The following is a 19,305-nucleotide window of genomic DNA, read 5'->3' on the forward strand; positions in this document are numbered from 1 at the left end:
AAATTCTGTCATCATTTACTCATCCTCACACATTTAACTTTCTTACTTCACAAAAAAAAAAAATATATATATATATATATATATATATTCAGGAATTAAGTAACCGGGAGCCAGTGATTAAGTTATAAATTAAGTTATAAATATGGATATTTTTCTTACAAAATCGCTGCTCTTCCCTTCATAAGGCTTTTATTACTTTATGGATTACTTTATGCCGTATTGATTACTTTTATCATGGATGGATGCGCGTGCTTTTTTTGGGCTTTTCAAAAAACAAGTTACCATTCACTCCCATTTTAAAGGGACACTTCACCCATTTGCATTAAGCTTTGTATTGTTAGAAACCCAGTCATATATTATAATGATCGTGGATTTTTCCTTTATTTTTCCCCGAGATGGGAGAAATAAGGATTTAAGTGGTTTACTTCCTGCTTATTATGACGTAAAAATTGTCATTTTGCGTCATAATAAGCAGGAAGTCACATTTCATTGAAAAGTGTAGAGACTACAAACACTAGCTCATCATTTATTCAGGGGGAGGGACCCACTCACGCTACAGACCTATTACAGATCAGTGGGTGGGACAATATCCACCATCTTGTTTGGAAGCTAAGCTAACAAGCGCTGTGGAGCCAGATGGGAAGTTATGACAATGATTGAAGGAAATAAACATGTTATGCAAGAAAAGATGATTTTGAAAGTCTTCTGCTCAAATCCGATGTTCGTGGCTATCTTTAAGAGCCGCAATACAGCGAAGTGTCGGATCGCCGACACGAGCGGGTAGAACGACAGGACCAGTCCGCCTCAACTCGAGCCAGTGCGGGCTCCTCGTCCGTGACAGCCAGGTCTTCTGCAGAAGCGGCAGCAGCCGCGGCCTGTTCCTCCATCAGCCAAATCAGAAGACCCACCTATCACGGACGAGGAGCCCGGACTGGCTCGAGTTGAGGCGGACTGGTCCTGTCGTTCTACCCGCACAGAAAACTTGCAAAAGATTTTTTTCTCCTATTCATACGAGTAATCAACTGGTAAAGTTTCATGGTGATATCTGTACGTTAAAATTTTTACCCTATTCACCTGTAGTGTCTCGCCTTAATGTTTATTCATCAAATCAGACTTTTCTTTTAAGCTTTATGTGAACTAACTACTGTTGTTTCTGTTGCTGAGAAACCCATGACTACTTGAAACTTTGATTGTTTAAAACTTAATTTTAGGAAATTGCCCCATCAAATCTGAATGTTAAAGAGAATGAATTGGAGGAAGTTTAATGCTTGTTCTTTTCGTTGGTACCTCCACAAATGCTTGAGTCATTTTTCTTACATCAGTGATTATTTGGAAAGTATGAACACTCCCTTCAGATTTCTGTCTGCCTTTTCTTTTCCCAAGAAGACTCTTGGACGCAACTTCCAATAATCAGTTCTGAATTATGTGGAAGCGCAAGTCAACATTTCCCGATCAATTTCATGATGTTGTCGCAACCGGTAAAGGTGCCCCTGCCGTAAGAATGACGAATGGCCCATTGTGTCTTTGCGGCCTGACTGATATTTATGTTTCATTTTCACCCTCACTTTCTCACCGTGATAGCTTTGCTCTCATTCTCTCACAGGACTGCCACCCCTCTCCCCGATCTTTCTCGCACCATCATGAAAGGGGGAAGCAGCTTGTGTAGAACAATATGGCTTTCCTGTAATGTGTCAGGCCGATTGGCAGGGAAAGCCGGGTCAGCGTTGTGCAGGACTCTTATCAGAGGCTGGGAGTGAGGTCATAAAACCCTGAAACCTATAAAGTACTCGAGGGACGTTTAGGTAGCTCTCGTTTCCTGCCATAGCAGTGATATATGCCGAAGAGCTACTAGTATGGAAACACCAGCAGTAGATCTTGTCCGTACGAGAAGGAAAGCCTTTGTGACCGAACTGACGTACTTCGGGGAGGAGATTTGTTCAGTTGAGTTGCATGCGATTCCCAAGGGTCAGATTGTAGGTGCGCTTGGTGGGTTGCATTGTTGTGTTTATGTGAATTTGAATGTTATTGTTGATGTTTGCCATGCTGCGATCCCCACCACGCTCATATCTCAGTCTCCAAACTGTCAAAGCTTTCCTCTCTTTGTCCTCTCGGTTGGCTCAATGTGGGAAATGCACGAAAGCACCAACGAGCGTTGTGCAAGATTTTGTGGTTTCCAAACGTTACCAGCCTTGTTTTTAAAACACAGTGGGGTCAAAAAGTCTGAGAGCACTTGTGAAAATGCATCTATTGTTATTATTGAACACGCATAGTTTCATTTCAAATTATACTATCAGCAGTGCAATTTGAGTGAAAATTTGAGAATGACTTTGGTGTGTCTCTTTTTCCCGGGCAACTACATGATCATGATTTGAGATGTTCAAAAGAGCATCTTGTGCATCAGTGGAAGCATATACTTGTGCATATTATATATATACACTACCGTTCACCATTCAAATGTTTGGGGTCAATATGATTTTTTTATTTTTAAGGTAATTAATACTTTTCTTCAGAAAGGACGCATTAAATTGATCAAAAGCAACAGTAAAGACTTTTATAATAATCCTGAAAAAAATGTATCACGGTTTATATAAAAATATGAAGCAGCACAACTGTTCAACTGTGATAATAATCATAAATGTTCCTTGAGCATCAAATAATCATTTTAGAATGATTTATGAAGGATCACGTGACACTGAAGACTGGAGTAATGATGCTGAAAATTCAGCTTTGATCACAGGAATAAATTACACTTTACTATTTATTCACATAGAAAACAGCTGTTTTACATTGAAATACATTGATATAATATTTCACAATATTACTGGGTTTGTTTTGCATTTTTAATCAAATAAATGCAGCCTTGGTGAGCAGAAGAGACTTCTTTTAAAAACATTAAAAATCTTACCGACCCCAAACTTTTGAACGGGAGTGTATATATATATATATATATATATATATATATATATATATATATATATATATATATATATATATAAATGTAAAATTTAAAGATGAAATGTGTATATATACCATGTATATGCTTTTCAATGTTGTCAGATTTTCTGACCACACTGTATGTTTATGTTTTTGTGGCCGTGTGGTCATTAAGCATAGGGCTTTGGTGTTAAACGTGTTGTTTACTGTATGTTGTAGGAAACTGTTATTCGTGATGTGTTAGACCAGTGAGGTCACTTTGTTTTCAAAGCTTTCCAGTCTTTTCATTCATCTGATCTTGATATCATGTCTTCATCAAATGCACAAGTTAAAACTGTGAATATCTCATGGTTTGGGTTTGTCCGTGTCCACATTCCTCCCTTAAATGAGGGTGTGGATATTTATGTATGTTCTCAAGCAGAATGATTGTATCCTGGAATTGCAGCTTACGCAGCCCATATAAAACAATAAATATCCAGCAACGTTCACATACGCTTTGACCTTACATTTGGCTTACATTTCTGTCTGACTTGAAATATTGCGCACAAAATCATGTGGACTACTGTTATACTATTTTCATGGTGCTTTTGTGTCCATTTAAAGCTTGAAAGCCTCAATGACCAGTATGATTCTTCTAAATTGTCACACAGGTTTAGAAATACATGAAGGTAATTAAATATAAATTGTTTCTTTAAAGAGCATCTCTCTTCTTTGGAATACCAAAATGTGATGCTTATAATGAAATACTAAGATGTCTTCAGCAAGAAGTTACAATCAGCTTAAATTCTGCTGTTCGTACTTTAATTGTAGCATCTGGTTCCCGAAGGCCTCCACATAAACACACACACATATTCACACACACTCATCCCTGACTGGAATTTGCTGGGGTGAGCGTCTCCTCGCATCCCGCTGTTTCACAGACGCCGGATTAACATTAGCCCTGGTACCAACACACAAACAGGTCCAAGTAATTGGTCAGTCCTGTTGAGTTTCTTTCAGAATTATATAAAACCCCTGTGTGTTTTTGTACGAATGAAAGGCCTTCACAAGCCGCAGGTAGCCAGCGGTTTTATCCCGAGACAAGGGATCACAGTTAAGAACTTTTCAGTTTGACATGCTTTACTGCTGAATAGTGATTTTTACAGTATTTCATAATTGTTCATAGTGCTGAGTTGTGTCATTTTAGACCACTAAGTAGAATCTGCATGATAAACAACGTGTTTTTGTGTTAAAAGTGACTGTTTTAAACCGTGTAAAAACTGTAGGGAGTGGTTGGATTCAAGGTGCTTATTCATGCTGAAACTTGACAGTGAGAAACTACTGTTTTGCTCCCTGAAGTATAATCTCATAATAATTGGTCTGTAGACAAGAAAACTATATTTAACTTATTTTGATGTGTTATGTTCTTATATAGTGCCTGTCCTGTTTGTGGCTCCTATTTTTGTGCAAGTGACCAAATGTTTACAAGCTTTTTTAGTTGTACAAATGTTTGGTTACAAATAATTGGGTTATTAAGATTGTGTCATTTAGAGATTCTGCTGTAATCAGGTCATTTTGTTTGTGACCTAGTGCACTATTTTCCTTTACATTCAAAGCATTTTCTGGCACTCCCAACGGGTTCCCAGAGTGCCAGATCCATGTTTAAGTGCTAATATTTACAGATGCAATATTTAACACATTCAGATTTTTTATAAAAATACACCCTTTCCAGTTTCGAATGTCTTACTCTTATCTGTATGACCATAAATTAATAGAGTATTGTTGTTTCCGCTGTTATAATGAGACAAAATCATTTGGCATTGCTTTTTCTCACGACTACAGTCCAGAGATGAAATATGCCTGGAAATGGGAAGCCTCAGGTGCCGCTTCACTCGCTGTCTCCTCGTGGAACGGTGAAGTAAGCTCATATGTGGGCAATATACACTTTTTCTCCTTCTTGCTCATCTTTCTGTGGTTTCTTGGAAAAAGCGTAATATTGAACTTTGCATTCAGTTTACTGCTTCGTGCTCGATACACTAAAGGAGGCTGTACTGGACCAACTACATGAGGCCGACTAAACGCCCCCCTTGCTAGTTGGAACAAACTGTATCTTGCACTACTGTCTGTTTAAAATATTGGGGTTTGTTGCTATTTCCTGTTGTACCGAACTCATGTCGAACCATGACCCCAAAACCGAGGTACGTACCAAAGCCTTACTGCTGTGTACCATTACACCCCTACTTTGTCGTTATCATCATTGTTATCATCCCTTGTGTAAACAAGCCTTTAGACCCCAAACTTTTAAACAGTAGTGCATGCGTTTTTCTTTATACATGCATGCGACCAGATCTGATCTGTGCCCGAAAATCAGAATAGGTTGACCATGTACATGCAGCTTGATTTGAGCACATGGCTGAAGAGACCAACTCCAACATCCAGCCCACACAAACTTCGCCCACTCGTACCCTCAAATAGTCTTGCTCCGCAAACACATGGTCACGACTCATAATGCATCCTATGACAAACAAATTACAAGCATAATAGATGAAACTCACTTCCCTTTTCAGTTCGGAGCCATGTGGAGAAACTCCCGTGCCATTGTTCCAGGCCAGACTCCAGGTGCCTCTGCCAATCCAAACACATTTAGCCTCAGAGAAAGACAGGGGGAGCTAATGATTGTGTTGAAGCCTGCGCCGATAACTTGCTTCAAGATTCTCATGCTGGCAATAGATTGTGGAAAATCCTCGTTTCCGTATAAAGGGAAAAAACTTTTATCATTGTGCCAGTGTGTGAAAGGTTCTCGATGTTTTGTTTAGGACATTATTTGTTTTATTTATTATAGGTTTATTTTTTTTAGTAGGGGATGAAGACGCTACTTCTCAAAGAGGATTTTAGCATGCTGACAGCTTGTCCTGCTTTTGGATGCTAACATTAACTGTCAGCACACTTAAAAAAGGTTGGATCTATAATTTCAACCCTTTTGGTCATGTAAAACTGTAGTCATGAAAGAATTGCTTTTTGTACTTTTATTTTAATATTGGTCAATGTACTGTACACCAGTGTTATTTTAGTATTATATTACAGCTTTTATTTAATGTTGAATTAGCTTTTATTTTTAAAGATAAATACATTTTTGTAATTTTGTTATGTGTTTTGATACATTTCAAATATTCATTTTGAATCTAATATTTAAAAATGTTTTTGCAGCTTTAAGTTAAATAAATTTTTTTTTTAAATTTAGTTAAGTTAGTTAATTAGTTAACAATAATAAAGCGCAGACTAATACTTGTACACTAATCTATGCTTCGTGTCGGCCAGTTCTTTTTCTCCATGCCGTGCATTAAAATCGTTTAATAGTGTAAATTTGTGCATCATTCAAGTAAAAGTAAAAGCAAGTAAAAAAAATGTATAGAGAACATTTAAATTCAGCTTACACTGACCAAAGTGCTGTACAAAACAATCATGAAATACAATAAAATATCAAATTAAATAGAGTAAAAATCAAAGATAACAGTTACTAATCCATAATTAATAATTCAAATTAATAATCAGAAAAGGCTAAAGAGTAAAGATGTGTCTTAAGTATAAATTCAAAAACATAAATAGGAGGAGCACTCTTAATGTCAGATGGCAACTGATTCCATAACCGTGAAGCAGCAACTGCAAATCCTTTCACCTGTCGATTTAAATCGGGACTGTGGGACATGTAGGAGAGCTTTTTTGGCAGATCTGAGGGACTGAGCTGAGTTCAAATAAATAAGATCAAAGATGTAAGATTGGATTGTCCGTTAAGAGCTTTAAAAACGATCAGCAAAATTTAGAATTTTATTCTAAAAAAGACAGGAATCAGGGAAGGAGAGCTATAATTGGAGTAATATGAGCACTTTTTTTATTCTTCTTCTTATTTTTTTGCACTAGTTAACAGTCTAGCTGCTGCATTCTGAACCATCTGTTAATGTGCCAATGTAGATTGAGGAAGACCATGATATAAAGTATTATAATAGTCCGGCTGTGGCATGAATAACTTTATCCAAGTCTTGAAAGCAAAGTGTCGATTTAAGTCTAGAAATGATTCTCAATTGAAATTAGTTGTTTTTAACAACTGAGCTAATTTGTTTTTCAAGACAAAGCTCAGAGTCAAAGATAACATCTACATTTTTTGCATGTGACTTGACATATGGAGTGAGATTGTCTAAGTAACTAGCCTAATAGTTTCAGGTTTCGGAGGGACCAAAGATAATCTCCTCAGGTTTCACATTGTTAAGCTGGAGGAAATTATTTGCCATTTGTTGTAATGATATAAAATTTGAATGTGATTTTATGAGTATTTTGCTTTGTCCCAGGTACAGCACTGTGGTCAGTGAACATGGATTTTAATGGAAGGTGAAGCTGAGAATCATCGACATAGAAATGAAAAGAAAGTTTATATTTCCTAATTATAATACTGAGTGGAAGCATGTACAGATTAAAGAGTAATGGACCTTTGAGGAACCCCACAGGAGAGAAAAGCAGATGATGAGAGAAACTGTCCAGTAGCCACTGAGAGAATGTATTATATATAAGATATGACTCAAACCAGTTTTTCGTCAAGTCGTCATGAAATCTAATTTTACCATTCATATTTTTAAAAGTAATATTGTAGTGTTTATTATAAATGATTTATCTGAGCACTTTAGAACTAAACTAATCTTTAATCAAATACGTTACCCTTCCCTCCCCCCTCAGTACTTCTCTTCTCTTCCGGTCAAAATCTGTTACTAGAGGGCGTGACTATCAGTCGCCTCATCTTGGTTCGCGGGAGGCTCATATAAATATGGGTTGATCTCCTTCCGGAAAATTTGGCTGCTCGTCCTCGTTCTCATCGTCGGGTTCCTCAATTAAAAATGCTTCATGGGAGGGTAACGGTGGTGAGTCCGGTGGAGAGAAATCCTCCAAAACTGACTGTAAACAGGCATTCAAATCTGCCTCCATTTTGTTAGCAACGCCCAACCTCCAACGATCCAATTCCCGGAGGACGAAATCAAGCCCCACCCTACATTTTTTTTCTAATTTCAGAAGCCGTTTCACTCGGATATACATCACAATAAGGAAAAAAGGACAATCTCAACTTCCGTTTCATGACTGAAGGATATTGTCATTTACTGTGTCAAAAGCGGCGCTCAGATAAAATCAAAAATTCAGTAAAATAAAAAATTCACCAGAATCAACCGCAAGTAACAAATCATTCATCACTTTTAACAAAGCATTTTCAGTACTGTGATAAGTTGTAAAACCTGATTGAAAAGGTTCAAGTACCTGAGACGAATTTAAAAGCCAAGTCACCTTTTATTTTTTTTTTATTTTTTTTATATTTTTTTTTTATATGGGACAATGCATATTCATGAACGTACAATAAAAGTTGAAAGTAAATACGCCGGATTTAGCACAATGCTAATTTCCATCCGTAGTCCCAAACATAGACAAATACAAACCAAAAAACAAACAAACAATATACATATCAACAAAACACATATAGGGCTAAAAACCAAAAAAAAAATAAAAAAAAATGAACAAATAAATAAAAAAGTTCCTATACCATATAGAGAATTCATTGCAATATCCATTCAAAGCACATAAATGTCTGTGCGTAGACATCCCAAAGTGCTTATCATAAATATATAAATGAAACTCCCTATCAAATTCTACCTTCATACCAAATGATTACATTTTTGATTGTTATTCAGCCATCTTTTAAGATGTTTCTTAAATTAAACAAAAGTAGGGCTATCTCTAATTTCCTTTGGAATACTGTTCCAATTTGTGCAGCCTTTAATAGAGAGGACATTTTGTGCAAACGAAGATTTTCTAAATGGTACTTCACAATCCCCCCGGGTAAATGATCTAGTCCTAGTCTCACTATTTCTCTTTTTAATAAAATCCCCCAGGGGTGGTGGGGCGATTCCATTCATAGATTTATAAATTAGACAGCTACTTTTAAAATTTTTTAGATTTTCAAAATTTAGGAGTTGATACATCTCAAGAATTGGACAAAGGTGAAACGACTGTGGTTTCCTGTCAAATATCTTAACTGCTTTTTTATATAGTTGATTAATGGGTTTTAATGCAGTAACTCCAGCAAAAGACCAAACTGTTAAGCAATATTCAATGTGGGAAAAAATCACACAATTGAGATAGGATTTAGCAGCGTCGGTTGTAATGTAAGACCTAATTTGTTTGTAATTTTGTAAATTAAATTGTATAACATTGGTTACTTTTTGTATGTGCTTTTTGAAAGTGAGGTTTGAATCTAGTATAACCCCAAGGTACTTGAACTGGGCTACCAACTCCAATTCCTCCCCTCCCAAAAACACAGAAGATCTACTTCCTGTTGGCAATTGTTCAGTGAGTGTCTTACATTCAGTTTTTAAAGTATTTGGCCTCACAGAGGTTTTTTTTTTTGTAAACATCATCACAACAGTCTTTTTAGTATTAAGAGTGAGACAAATTTGATTTAGCCAGTTTTGAACTTTAGTTAACGAATTTGTAAGATTTGTAGCTATTATCTTTTTATCTTTACCATGAGTGAAAATCACAGCGTCATCCGCATACATCTGCACATTACAGTCCAAACAAGCAGCTGGAAGATCATTAATGTACATTGAGAACAATAGAGGACCAAGAATTGAGCCCTGTGGAACTCCAACATGATTGCTAAGGGAAGGAGATTTAACACCATCTATATTAACACATTGTGTTCTGTTTGATAAATATGATTGAAACCATGATATAGCATCTGTAGAAAAGTTAAAATGTGTAAATTGGTCAACAGTACTTGATGGTTGACTGTATCAAAAGCCTTTTTAAGGTCTAAAAATACAGCTCCTACACAAGGACCCCTATCCAATAAATACTTAATCTGTTCAATCAGAAAGCAATTTGCTGTCTCAGTGGAGTAGTTGGGCCGGAAACCGAACTGCATACGATGCAGTGGGGTGAAAACCTTTATCCAGATGTTCAACAATTTGTTTTGCTATCCACTTTTCAGCAACTTTAGAGACTATTGACAGGATGCTAATTGGACGGTAGTTAACGACCTCTGTTTTTGATCCTGATTTAAAGATGGGTGTAATGATCTTTATTTATATAGCGCTTTTTACAATACAGATTGTTTCAAAGCAGCTTTACAGAGAAAACAGGAAAATAATGCAACAAAGTTTGTTTCCAGATGAAAATAGCGTCACAGTCCAGCTTGAGTAAGTTCAGAGATGTTTCATTTTTGTTGTAAAAAAGTTATTGATTTAGTTGATTTTTATATATATATATATAGCCGCTCGGGAGAAAACCGTGATGTCATCGTCCATTTCAGTTCTAATATAATGGTGTCAATGCAGGCAGATCAATAATATTGTTGAATATTAGATTAAATGTCCCCAACTAAGCAAGCCAAAAGCCAATGGCGAGAAAGGCGAAAAAGCCTTTGTGACACCATCATCAGTGACAGAATAGAGAATAAAGCCTTGGGAGAAACAAGGCTCTGTCATTCAGTTCTCCTCTGGCCAATGAACCAACAGTGTATGATTATGATTCAGGCAGCATTTCAGGTCAGAAATCAGATTGGATCGGAACAATCAGAATATTTTCCAGTTCCATCTGGTTGAAGATCGGAGTCATCACGCCGTATCGGAAGTAAAAACTAAAAAAAGAAAGTAACTGTGATAGAACAACTTTTTCCATAACTTTTGAAAGAAATGGCCATTTTAAAATAGGAAGATTACTTTTCAAACACTTTACATCGGCATTGTGGTTTTTAAGCAACGGCTGGACAACTGCATGCTTTAAAAACGCAGTATCAACCAATAGTATCAAAAGAACCTCTAATGATGTCAGAGGGAACAATATCGTATTATTAATAACAATAAGTCACTAAGCTCCTCAGAGAAAGACACCGCTGAAAACTATTCAAAGTAGCTGTATTAACTATTAGAGTGAGAAGGAAATAAAGAAGGATTGGATGCCATCAATCTTTAAAAAAACAAAAAAAAAACCCTCACAAATGTGAAGAGATAGTTCTACTTCGTTAGAGATGCAACTGCGAGGATTATTGAATTTATAATACTGAACAAGATTTTAGGGATTTGAGAATGTTTACTGATAATATCAGAGAGATATTTAGCTTTTCCTTTATAGCTGCTTTTTGAAAATTTAAAGATTTCAAATGAGAGATTTCATCTGAAACAAAAAGATGATCTTAACCAGGGCCTTTTTCATGTGAGAATAAACAGTAGGTATCTGTGAATGTTGGACATACTTCAGTGGATGAATATTTTGGAGATTCACGCAGTGTGTTCGGTTCTGATCCAGGACAATGGGCAGGTAATAGGTGTATCTCACGTCCCACGAACACAGAGCAAGCTCCATTGAGTCTCCAAGCAATAAAAGCAGTAAAAAAAACACAGATAGGCAGAACGCCAATCTGGTGTTTAAAAGCTGACGGGACAGACGACAAACACACTTGGACCGTGAAGCCATGAAAGTAATCGGGCACAGCTGCCTGGGACACAACTACTAATTAGCTGCTTATAAAATTGTCAAAATATGTCCCTAATCTGCTTTTCTTGTTTCGGTTTTAATATACGGCCATATCTTAACTTCCTTTCCTGTTCCTGTACATAAAAAGTCACTATTGTGCCATTTTTTCTTTGTTCATTGTCAAGCGACGTGTTTATTTTCCCATTTGGAGGTCAAGTCATCCAAAAAATTTCAATATATCCATCTGTCCCCACCCCAGATTTGGCACGAATGGGAAAGATGGATCCTTATAAATAGTGCACCCTTCTTGATTTTGTTGCTCACCACAGATTCTGTTTGATCAGAGGAAGCTTTTCTACAGTCACGTTCCCCACGGGCCCAACTGTGCCATGTTTATTTGGACTGAGAACACGCAACAATGACACCCATGCAAACAATAACACACACGGTCCTGTCTCGCTGCGGTTCCTTGCTATGAAAACAGGACTAATCATAACAGGAGGGGTTTTCTGTAAAGACCAGCGGAGCAGGAGCTGCTCTCCCATTGAATCGCCGTCCCCGCTGAGATTACATGAAAGCACTGAGAATGTCAGGAAGAGGCTTCTGGTGGCGTTCTGGGCGTCATTACATAATGGCATTGTGAATGTGCTTCTTAGAAAAACAGCTTTGAAGTTAGAAAAATAAATCCTAATGTCTGATCCAGCACAGGTGCTTCAGAAGTGCTATTTATTTAAATATATTTTTGGCTTAAGCAATGCTGTGTTTTTTAATCTAATATTCTCTTTGAAACTGGGAATATCTCCCACATTGCTTGGCATCATAGTTTTCACTGGTTCAGTTTGGTGTAATGTGAAAATCTTGACGGATGTGTTCAGGTCATGGGGTAATTGTGGTAAAGATCTGTTTCTGCCTGATTGTGTCTGTTATCTGACTGGATCTAAACTCCCTACGTGTGGATCCAGTAGTTCGTTTATATTGAGTGATTCATACGATTGCTGTTTTCAGCATCAAAGAGTTCCCTCAGGTCTCTCTGAGAGCGTTCCAAATGACAACGTGCTGAGAGAACTTTGAAAGTTCAAGAAATAAACTAGGACAAGCTTCCAATGATTTAGAAGAACATTCAGAGCAATTTTTTTTTTTACAGAGGTGAAGACTTTTTAATGCATTTTGTGTCCTTGCCAGAAAGCCACGTATGTGTGTGTGTGTATATATATATATATATATATATATGTATATGTATATCAAATGTTTTTGTTTTTATTAATTTATTTTAATATAATTAATTGTAAATGTAAATAATTATTTTAACTTGATTTAATTTTGTATAATTAAGATGCATAATGTTATAACTTATGTATATAAATGTACATAAATTAAGAATTTATTATTATTATGCATTTATTGAATTAATATTTAAAAGTAACAATGATATAATATATATATATATATATATATATAATATGATTTTTCACACTTATAATTCAGCTGATTCAATTACACTAGGTCTGAACGTAAAGGTTTTTACCTTATATATATATATATATATAAATAAACTTTAAATGTATGTTTTATCATATATTTACACACACACACACACACACACACATATATATATATATATATATATGTGTGTGTGTGTGTGTGTGTGTGTAAATATATTATAAAATATACATTTAAAGTTTATTTTTATATATATATGTATGTGTGTGTGTGTGTGTGTGTGTGTGTGTGTGTGTGTGTGTGTGTGTGTGTGTGTGTATGTATAGTTATTGTTAAATAATAATTTAATTAAAAATTTACTAGTATTTTTTTTGCACTTATACTTCAGCTAATTCAATTGCACTTGGTCCACAGACCTCTGAACGTATAGGTTTATAGCTTTTAAAAGTTTTTATTTCGTGCAGATTTTGGATGAGATCAGTGAGCAAGGAATCCGGATCTACCAGCTTCCCGACGCTGATTCGGACGAAGACGAAGAATTCAAGGAACAGACACGTGTCCTAAAGGTCAGAGGTCAAAGTTTTTAAGTTCATTATCAGCTCTGTAACACTGCCCGACCTCCCAAAGGCTTTGATTGAAGTTGAACGAGTGTGTTTGTGTGCAGGCCAGCATCCCGTTTGCCGTCATCGGCTCCAACCAGCTGATAGAGGTGAAGGGCAAGAAGATTCGTGGACGCTTGTACCCGTGGGGGGTGGTGGAGGTGGAAAACCCCGAGCACAATGATTTCCTCAAGCTGCGCACTATGCTGGTGTGAGTACACACACACACACACACACACACTGAGATGTCTTAACCTGAAACTGTTGACATGACCATTTCTCCCCTCTGAACCTCAGAGTCCAACACAATGTTTTTGTTGCCTTACCTTTTGAGACTGCTTGATGTAAATGAAACTCTTCACATGCCAACTGAGTAACAAGGCTTACTTAACAATAGAGCGTTTGCAAAAACACTTTAAAATAAGATAACAAGGACAGGGTGATTCATACAAAAATGTTCCTTCCAAAAGTAAAAAATGTTTTTGCATAAAGAAAATTAAGCCAATTTTATGACCATTAAAATGTATGCATTTTTGACGCAGATTTCTGTAATGTAATGCATCTGTATGATTTATTTATTCTCAATGGTGTCTGTCTTGAGTCATGAGTCTGTATTTTAATGAAAAATGAGTAACACTTTACAATAAGCTTTTATTTGTTGACATTCGTTAACTATATTATTCAGCATTAACTAACGACGAACAATACTTCTACATTTATTAATCTTAGTAAATCTTGGTCATTTCGACGTTTACAAATAAATTTCAAAATTTGTATTTTGACAACATTTGTCAATGCACTGTAAACTAAAATGAACAAAAAAAGAACAATTAGAGCTTTGCTAACATTAACAAAAATGTATGATTGCTTTTAAAAATATATTGCTCATGTTAACAAATGAGGCCTTAATGTAAAGTGTTACTGAAAAATAAAACATTTAAATCGGCATACAAAATAAAAAGGTAGAACAACAGACACCACAATGATGTACAAATACTTTAAATAATAATGTTTTAAGTAATAATATCAATTAGTGATGAGTTATTTTGCACTACATTATTGAGAAATTGAGGAAAATGTTATTAATTTTTATGAAAATATGTATTAATGAAAAGAAAACTCTAATGGTGGTAAAATAGGCTGTAATTTCTTTATGCAAAAATGTGTCATGTTGAGATATCTTAAAAGACATAATTTGGGCGACTGTTGGCTTGATTTCTCCATTTGTTCTGCAGCGCCCTCTGCTGACATAAATCTGTAAGCTTTGTGTGTGTGTGTGTGTGTGTGTGTGTGTGTGTGTTTCTGTCTGTGTAGAACTCACATGCAGGACCTGCAGGAGGTTACTCAAGATCTCCACTATGAGAACTTCCGTTCAGAGAGACTAAAGCGAGCTGGCAGGTAAGGAAAATCAACAAACACGATCCCAGATTGTCAAGGGGTCATAAAGTGCCATTTTCCTAGTTAATCACTGTTCTTTTGACTCCACGCCGAATAATACACACATTTTAAAAGTTCATAACCTCTCAATTGAAAGATTTTACAATTGAGACCTGATGATCAAACATTGCTCAATCAATCACAAACTTGCTTATTTGATTAGTAAAATAGAAATAGTGCAGAACCTTAAATATTTCTGAAGCGAGTATTTTCCATAAAACTTATTTTAAATTTGTCAAATTCTTACAAATTAGACTATCTGACCCTACTGATCCCTCTGCGCGTGAACGGAGTTTGCACATTTCCATGGTTAATAGGACTCTATATACTTATTATAATGTCTCCTGAATTTATAGTATTACATTTTTTTTCTCTCAAAGCTAAGCACAACAAATACACCAGAACAAAATGTGAGCTGTCAGTGAAACAGGCTTAACTTGTGTGATACATCTGCTGTCTTGATCTGCGTCATGTTTCAGTGACTTGTGATGCACAGTTTGGGTGTGTCAGAGCTGCACGCTTTCATAGACTTTCCCAGTTTAATTCTCACATTAATTGTATTTAGAGCTCCTAACTTAATAAGTAAGCTGTGTTACTATGAGGAATGATTACCTCAAAATGTAAATCTGTATGCAGGTGCAAGGTACATCATCTAAATGAGATATTTATACCGCTCACGTTTTTGCTCGGTGTTGGCATGCAAGGGATTTGTGTGAATGTTTGGTGTATATTTATGCTGAAAACATGTGTTCCAGCAGGGCGGTTGAGGAAGAAGTGATGGACAAAGACCAGATCCTCCTGGAGAAGGATGCTGAGGTAAATCACAAACACATATGCATATCATTTTGACAATCAGTTCAAGCTCTATAATATCGAATATATCACTATATATTAAGATTTTGTAATGTTTTGGGAAAAAGTCTCTTCTGCCCACCTAGGCTGATGTAAAATATACAGTAAAAAAAAGTAATATTGTGAAACCATACATATCGTCCATATCATGCCTAATTTGTTTACGATACTCTGGCCTATGGGAATGTATATCCCAGTCCAGTGCGGATGCAATCAGTGATGTTTATAAACATGCATGTCTGCACAGGAAATGACATTAACTTCCTGCAGCACTGAACATAGAGTATGTACACTTACAATGTAAAGTGTGTGTGTGTTTGTGTGTGTGTGTACAGATTTAAAGGGATAGTTCACCAAAAAATTAAAATTAGCCCATGATTTACTCACCCTGAAGCCATCCTAGGTGTATACGACATTCTTCTTTCAGATGAATACAATCAGAGTTATATAAAAAAATGTCCTGGCACTTCCAAGCTTTATAATGGGAGTGAATGGGTATATGTCTTTGGATGTCCATTAAAGCGCATTTATTCTTGATTAAAGTGCTCGACACGGCTCTGCGGGGGTTAATAAAGGCCTTCTGAAGTGAAGCGATGCGTTCCTGTAAGAAAAATATCCATATTTAAAAATGTTTCGACTAAAATAACTAGCTTCCGGCAGACGGCCATACGCATCGACTTACGCCACAAGAGTAACACTGTACCTTGATGCATAACGTAATGACGAACGTGGTTGCCCAGCCCTGTTTATTTGAACCACGAGAGGCGTCAATTGCCTTCATTACGTTGTGCATCAAGTTCAAGGGTTACTCTTTTGGCGTAAATCATTTTTGGGTGAACTGTCCCTTTAACCTAGCAAAAAGATAGTAAACGCTGAAATCAGCTACATTATGGGAAGCAGCCAAAAGCCCCAAAGTGGAAAACAGATTAATAAACATGCTAAATAAAGTTTTAATTCATATGTAAAGGTGCAAAAGTGAGCGTTAGGTTTAAGAGATAGAAAATATCACTAGCTTACTATAAAAATGGAAAGACTGCACCAAGATACAAAACAAACACAAGTGTTTTAAGCATCATCTTCATCATCATCAGTGATGTATTTAGAGGAGGAGTTGTGTACAGTATGTTCTCTAATTATCATGATTGTAGTGATTAGACCTTAATTAGAGTGCTGTGTAATTGTGTTTATGTGTGCGTATCAGTCTACATGAAGTGTAACAATGTTAGATGTTGTGCAATAAAGTGTGAAAATACACAAACACACACTTCTGATTGGAAATTTAGCTGGAAATAATGTTCTCTATTGTACCAGATGAAATGTTATACACACACACACACACACACACACACACACACACACACACACACACACACACACACACACACACACACACACACACACACACACACACACACACACACACACACACACACACACACACACACACACACCACACACACACACACACACACACACACACACACACACACAAACTACTGTTCAAAAGTTTGGGGTTGGTAATATTTTGTAATATTTTTGAAAGAAGTCTCTTCTGCTCACCCAATCTGCATTTATTTGGGGGAAAAAAGAAAAATGCAGTAAAAAAAAAATATTGTGAAATATTATTACAATTTAAAATAACAGTTTTCTATTTGAATATGTTGTAAAATGTAATTTATTCCTGTGATAAATTTTCAAAGCTGAATTTGCAGCATCATTACTCCAGTCTTCAGTGTCACATGATCCTTCAGAAATCATTCTAATATGATGATTTGCTCACGAAACCTTTCTACTTATTAATTATTATTACAGGTATTATTTTGTTTATATACATGTTTTAAATACATATTATCTGCTTTTTCTTCTTTTGCAGCTGAGACGCATGCAGCAGATGATCGCTCAGATGCAAGCTCAGATGAAAATGAAACCGGGAGACGACTGAGTGTGTGTTTGTATGTGTGCGTGTCTGTTTGTATGTTGTGGGAACAGGAAGTGCCATCTGACTGGAGGTTGCATTTATCCTACCCTTTTCTAAACACTATTTTCTCTTATCCCTCATGTTTATCAGATTGATGGAACATAATGTTAATGATGCATAATTAATGTAACCAATCACCATCGCAGCTCCGCCCATATGAATAACCTCGACACTGAAACCAACAGTCCATTATGATGTAATTTAATCAAGTCTTTGTCCAATCAGGTTAGATGCTGTTAATAATTTATATCATGATTTTACTGACAATGTTCAGCATATGTTGATCTGTATATTGATCAGGGTTTGTGGTCAGCTCAGCTGTATTTAGACCCCGAAGGCCGGATGTTTTTCTGTGCCAAAACACTCTTTTTAAGCTGCTTGGCTTGTACCCGTCATGTTGTTCATGCATCAGACTGGCATACGTTTACCTCGTCGGTACTTTATAGCGTGCTTGTGGATAAATAGGATCAAATAAGAGGATGTTGTACTTGTAGATGCACCTGGTCAAGTTTACAGTTTTATCAAATGGACAGGTTCATAATCGTGATGCATTCACAGACATGAATTAATATCAGAGTTTGTTTAAAAATGTTTGTTTGTGTTCAAAAAAAGCGGTCATGTGTGCTAAGCACTACGTTCTTGATGGAGAAACATAGACTGAGATGTATGTAACATTTCATCACAAAAGTATCATCACTATCAAAGAAAAATATCTTTCTTTCAAATGCATTTAAATCTCTATTTGTCAAGTCAAGCTGTGCACGGGGTAGCGTTTCCCTCTAGTGGACGCTACAGGAAGACAAGCTGAAGTCCAATTGAAAGCACATAAAAGCTACATTTGCCAGATTGGATCATGAAAAAACTAAGACTACAATTGGACAATCTCTTGACATCAAGTTGCATTTTGTCAATAATGCAATATCTGATCAGTATCTTTTTGAAAGGAAAAAATGCATAATAAAGTTTATGAGAGTTCACCTTTCATATTTAGAAAGTGTGAATATAGTAATAATGGTACTAAAATGAGGATAAAGACAAGTTATGTTTATTGTGGACGCACTGGGTGTCAGGTGTATTTTGATTCACAGAAATGCCTTAAAACTCCACTTAAATGCACACATTTGTAGCCTTTCTCTTCTTTTATAGCCTACCTATAGTCTCATGGTGTGGGGATTTCTATCAGTTTTATTGCTTTTTTACTTTATCTACTACTTTAAACAATAACATCTACTGCAGTGGACTTTATATTTTTTGTTTCCCAGCTGGTACGTTTTACTGTATGTTTTAAAGGTTCATCTTAATGGTCTAAGAAACGCACCATCAGACACTAGACAGCATTGTAGTGAGTTATCTGCTAATTATTGATGTCTGCAGTAAACACACTGATTTTGTTTTGTTGTCCTTGTGGTTCAGCCCAGTTATTTTGACTTGGTTATCTCCTGTTTAGGCCTTTTTAAAGAATTAACAGTTGTGCGGTACAGTAACGCTTACTTCCCTGTTTTACATCTTCCTTTTTGTACTTGCTCGTGTTGAGGAATAAATAACTTTCTGAGTCATTTGTTTTGAACGCTTCAATTT

The 19,305-nt window shown here is 36.1% G+C and overlaps 1 protein-coding gene across 2 annotated transcripts in view; it reads left to right on the forward strand.

Moving 5' to 3' along the window:
- Positions 1-19,283, forward strand: part of LOC143732392 (septin-2) — a 39,894-nt gene extending 20,611 nt beyond the window's left edge. Inside the window, exons 8-12 of one of the 2 annotated variants that reach the window (XM_077223414.1) lie at positions 13,326-13,427; positions 13,526-13,671; positions 14,775-14,858; positions 15,653-15,713; positions 17,623-19,283. In XM_077223414.1, coding sequence (XP_077079529.1) covers positions 13,326-13,427; positions 13,526-13,671; positions 14,775-14,858; positions 15,653-15,713; positions 17,623-17,691 — 462 coding nt within the window. In that variant the 3' untranslated portion in view covers positions 17,692-19,283. The remainder of the gene's footprint in view (positions 1-13,325; positions 13,428-13,525; positions 13,672-14,774; positions 14,859-15,652; positions 15,714-17,622) is intronic. The other variant, XM_077223413.1, reaches the window with a different exon arrangement.
- Positions 19,284-19,305: the final 22 nt, after the last annotated feature.

The sequence above is a fragment of the Siphateles boraxobius genome, unplaced genomic scaffold (assembly GCF_051911475.1).
Source record: "Siphateles boraxobius isolate OS27281-9 unplaced genomic scaffold, OSU_SipBor_1 9, whole genome shotgun sequence".
In the NCBI taxonomy this organism is placed as follows: Eukaryota; Metazoa; Chordata; class Actinopteri; order Cypriniformes; family Leuciscidae; genus Siphateles; species Siphateles boraxobius.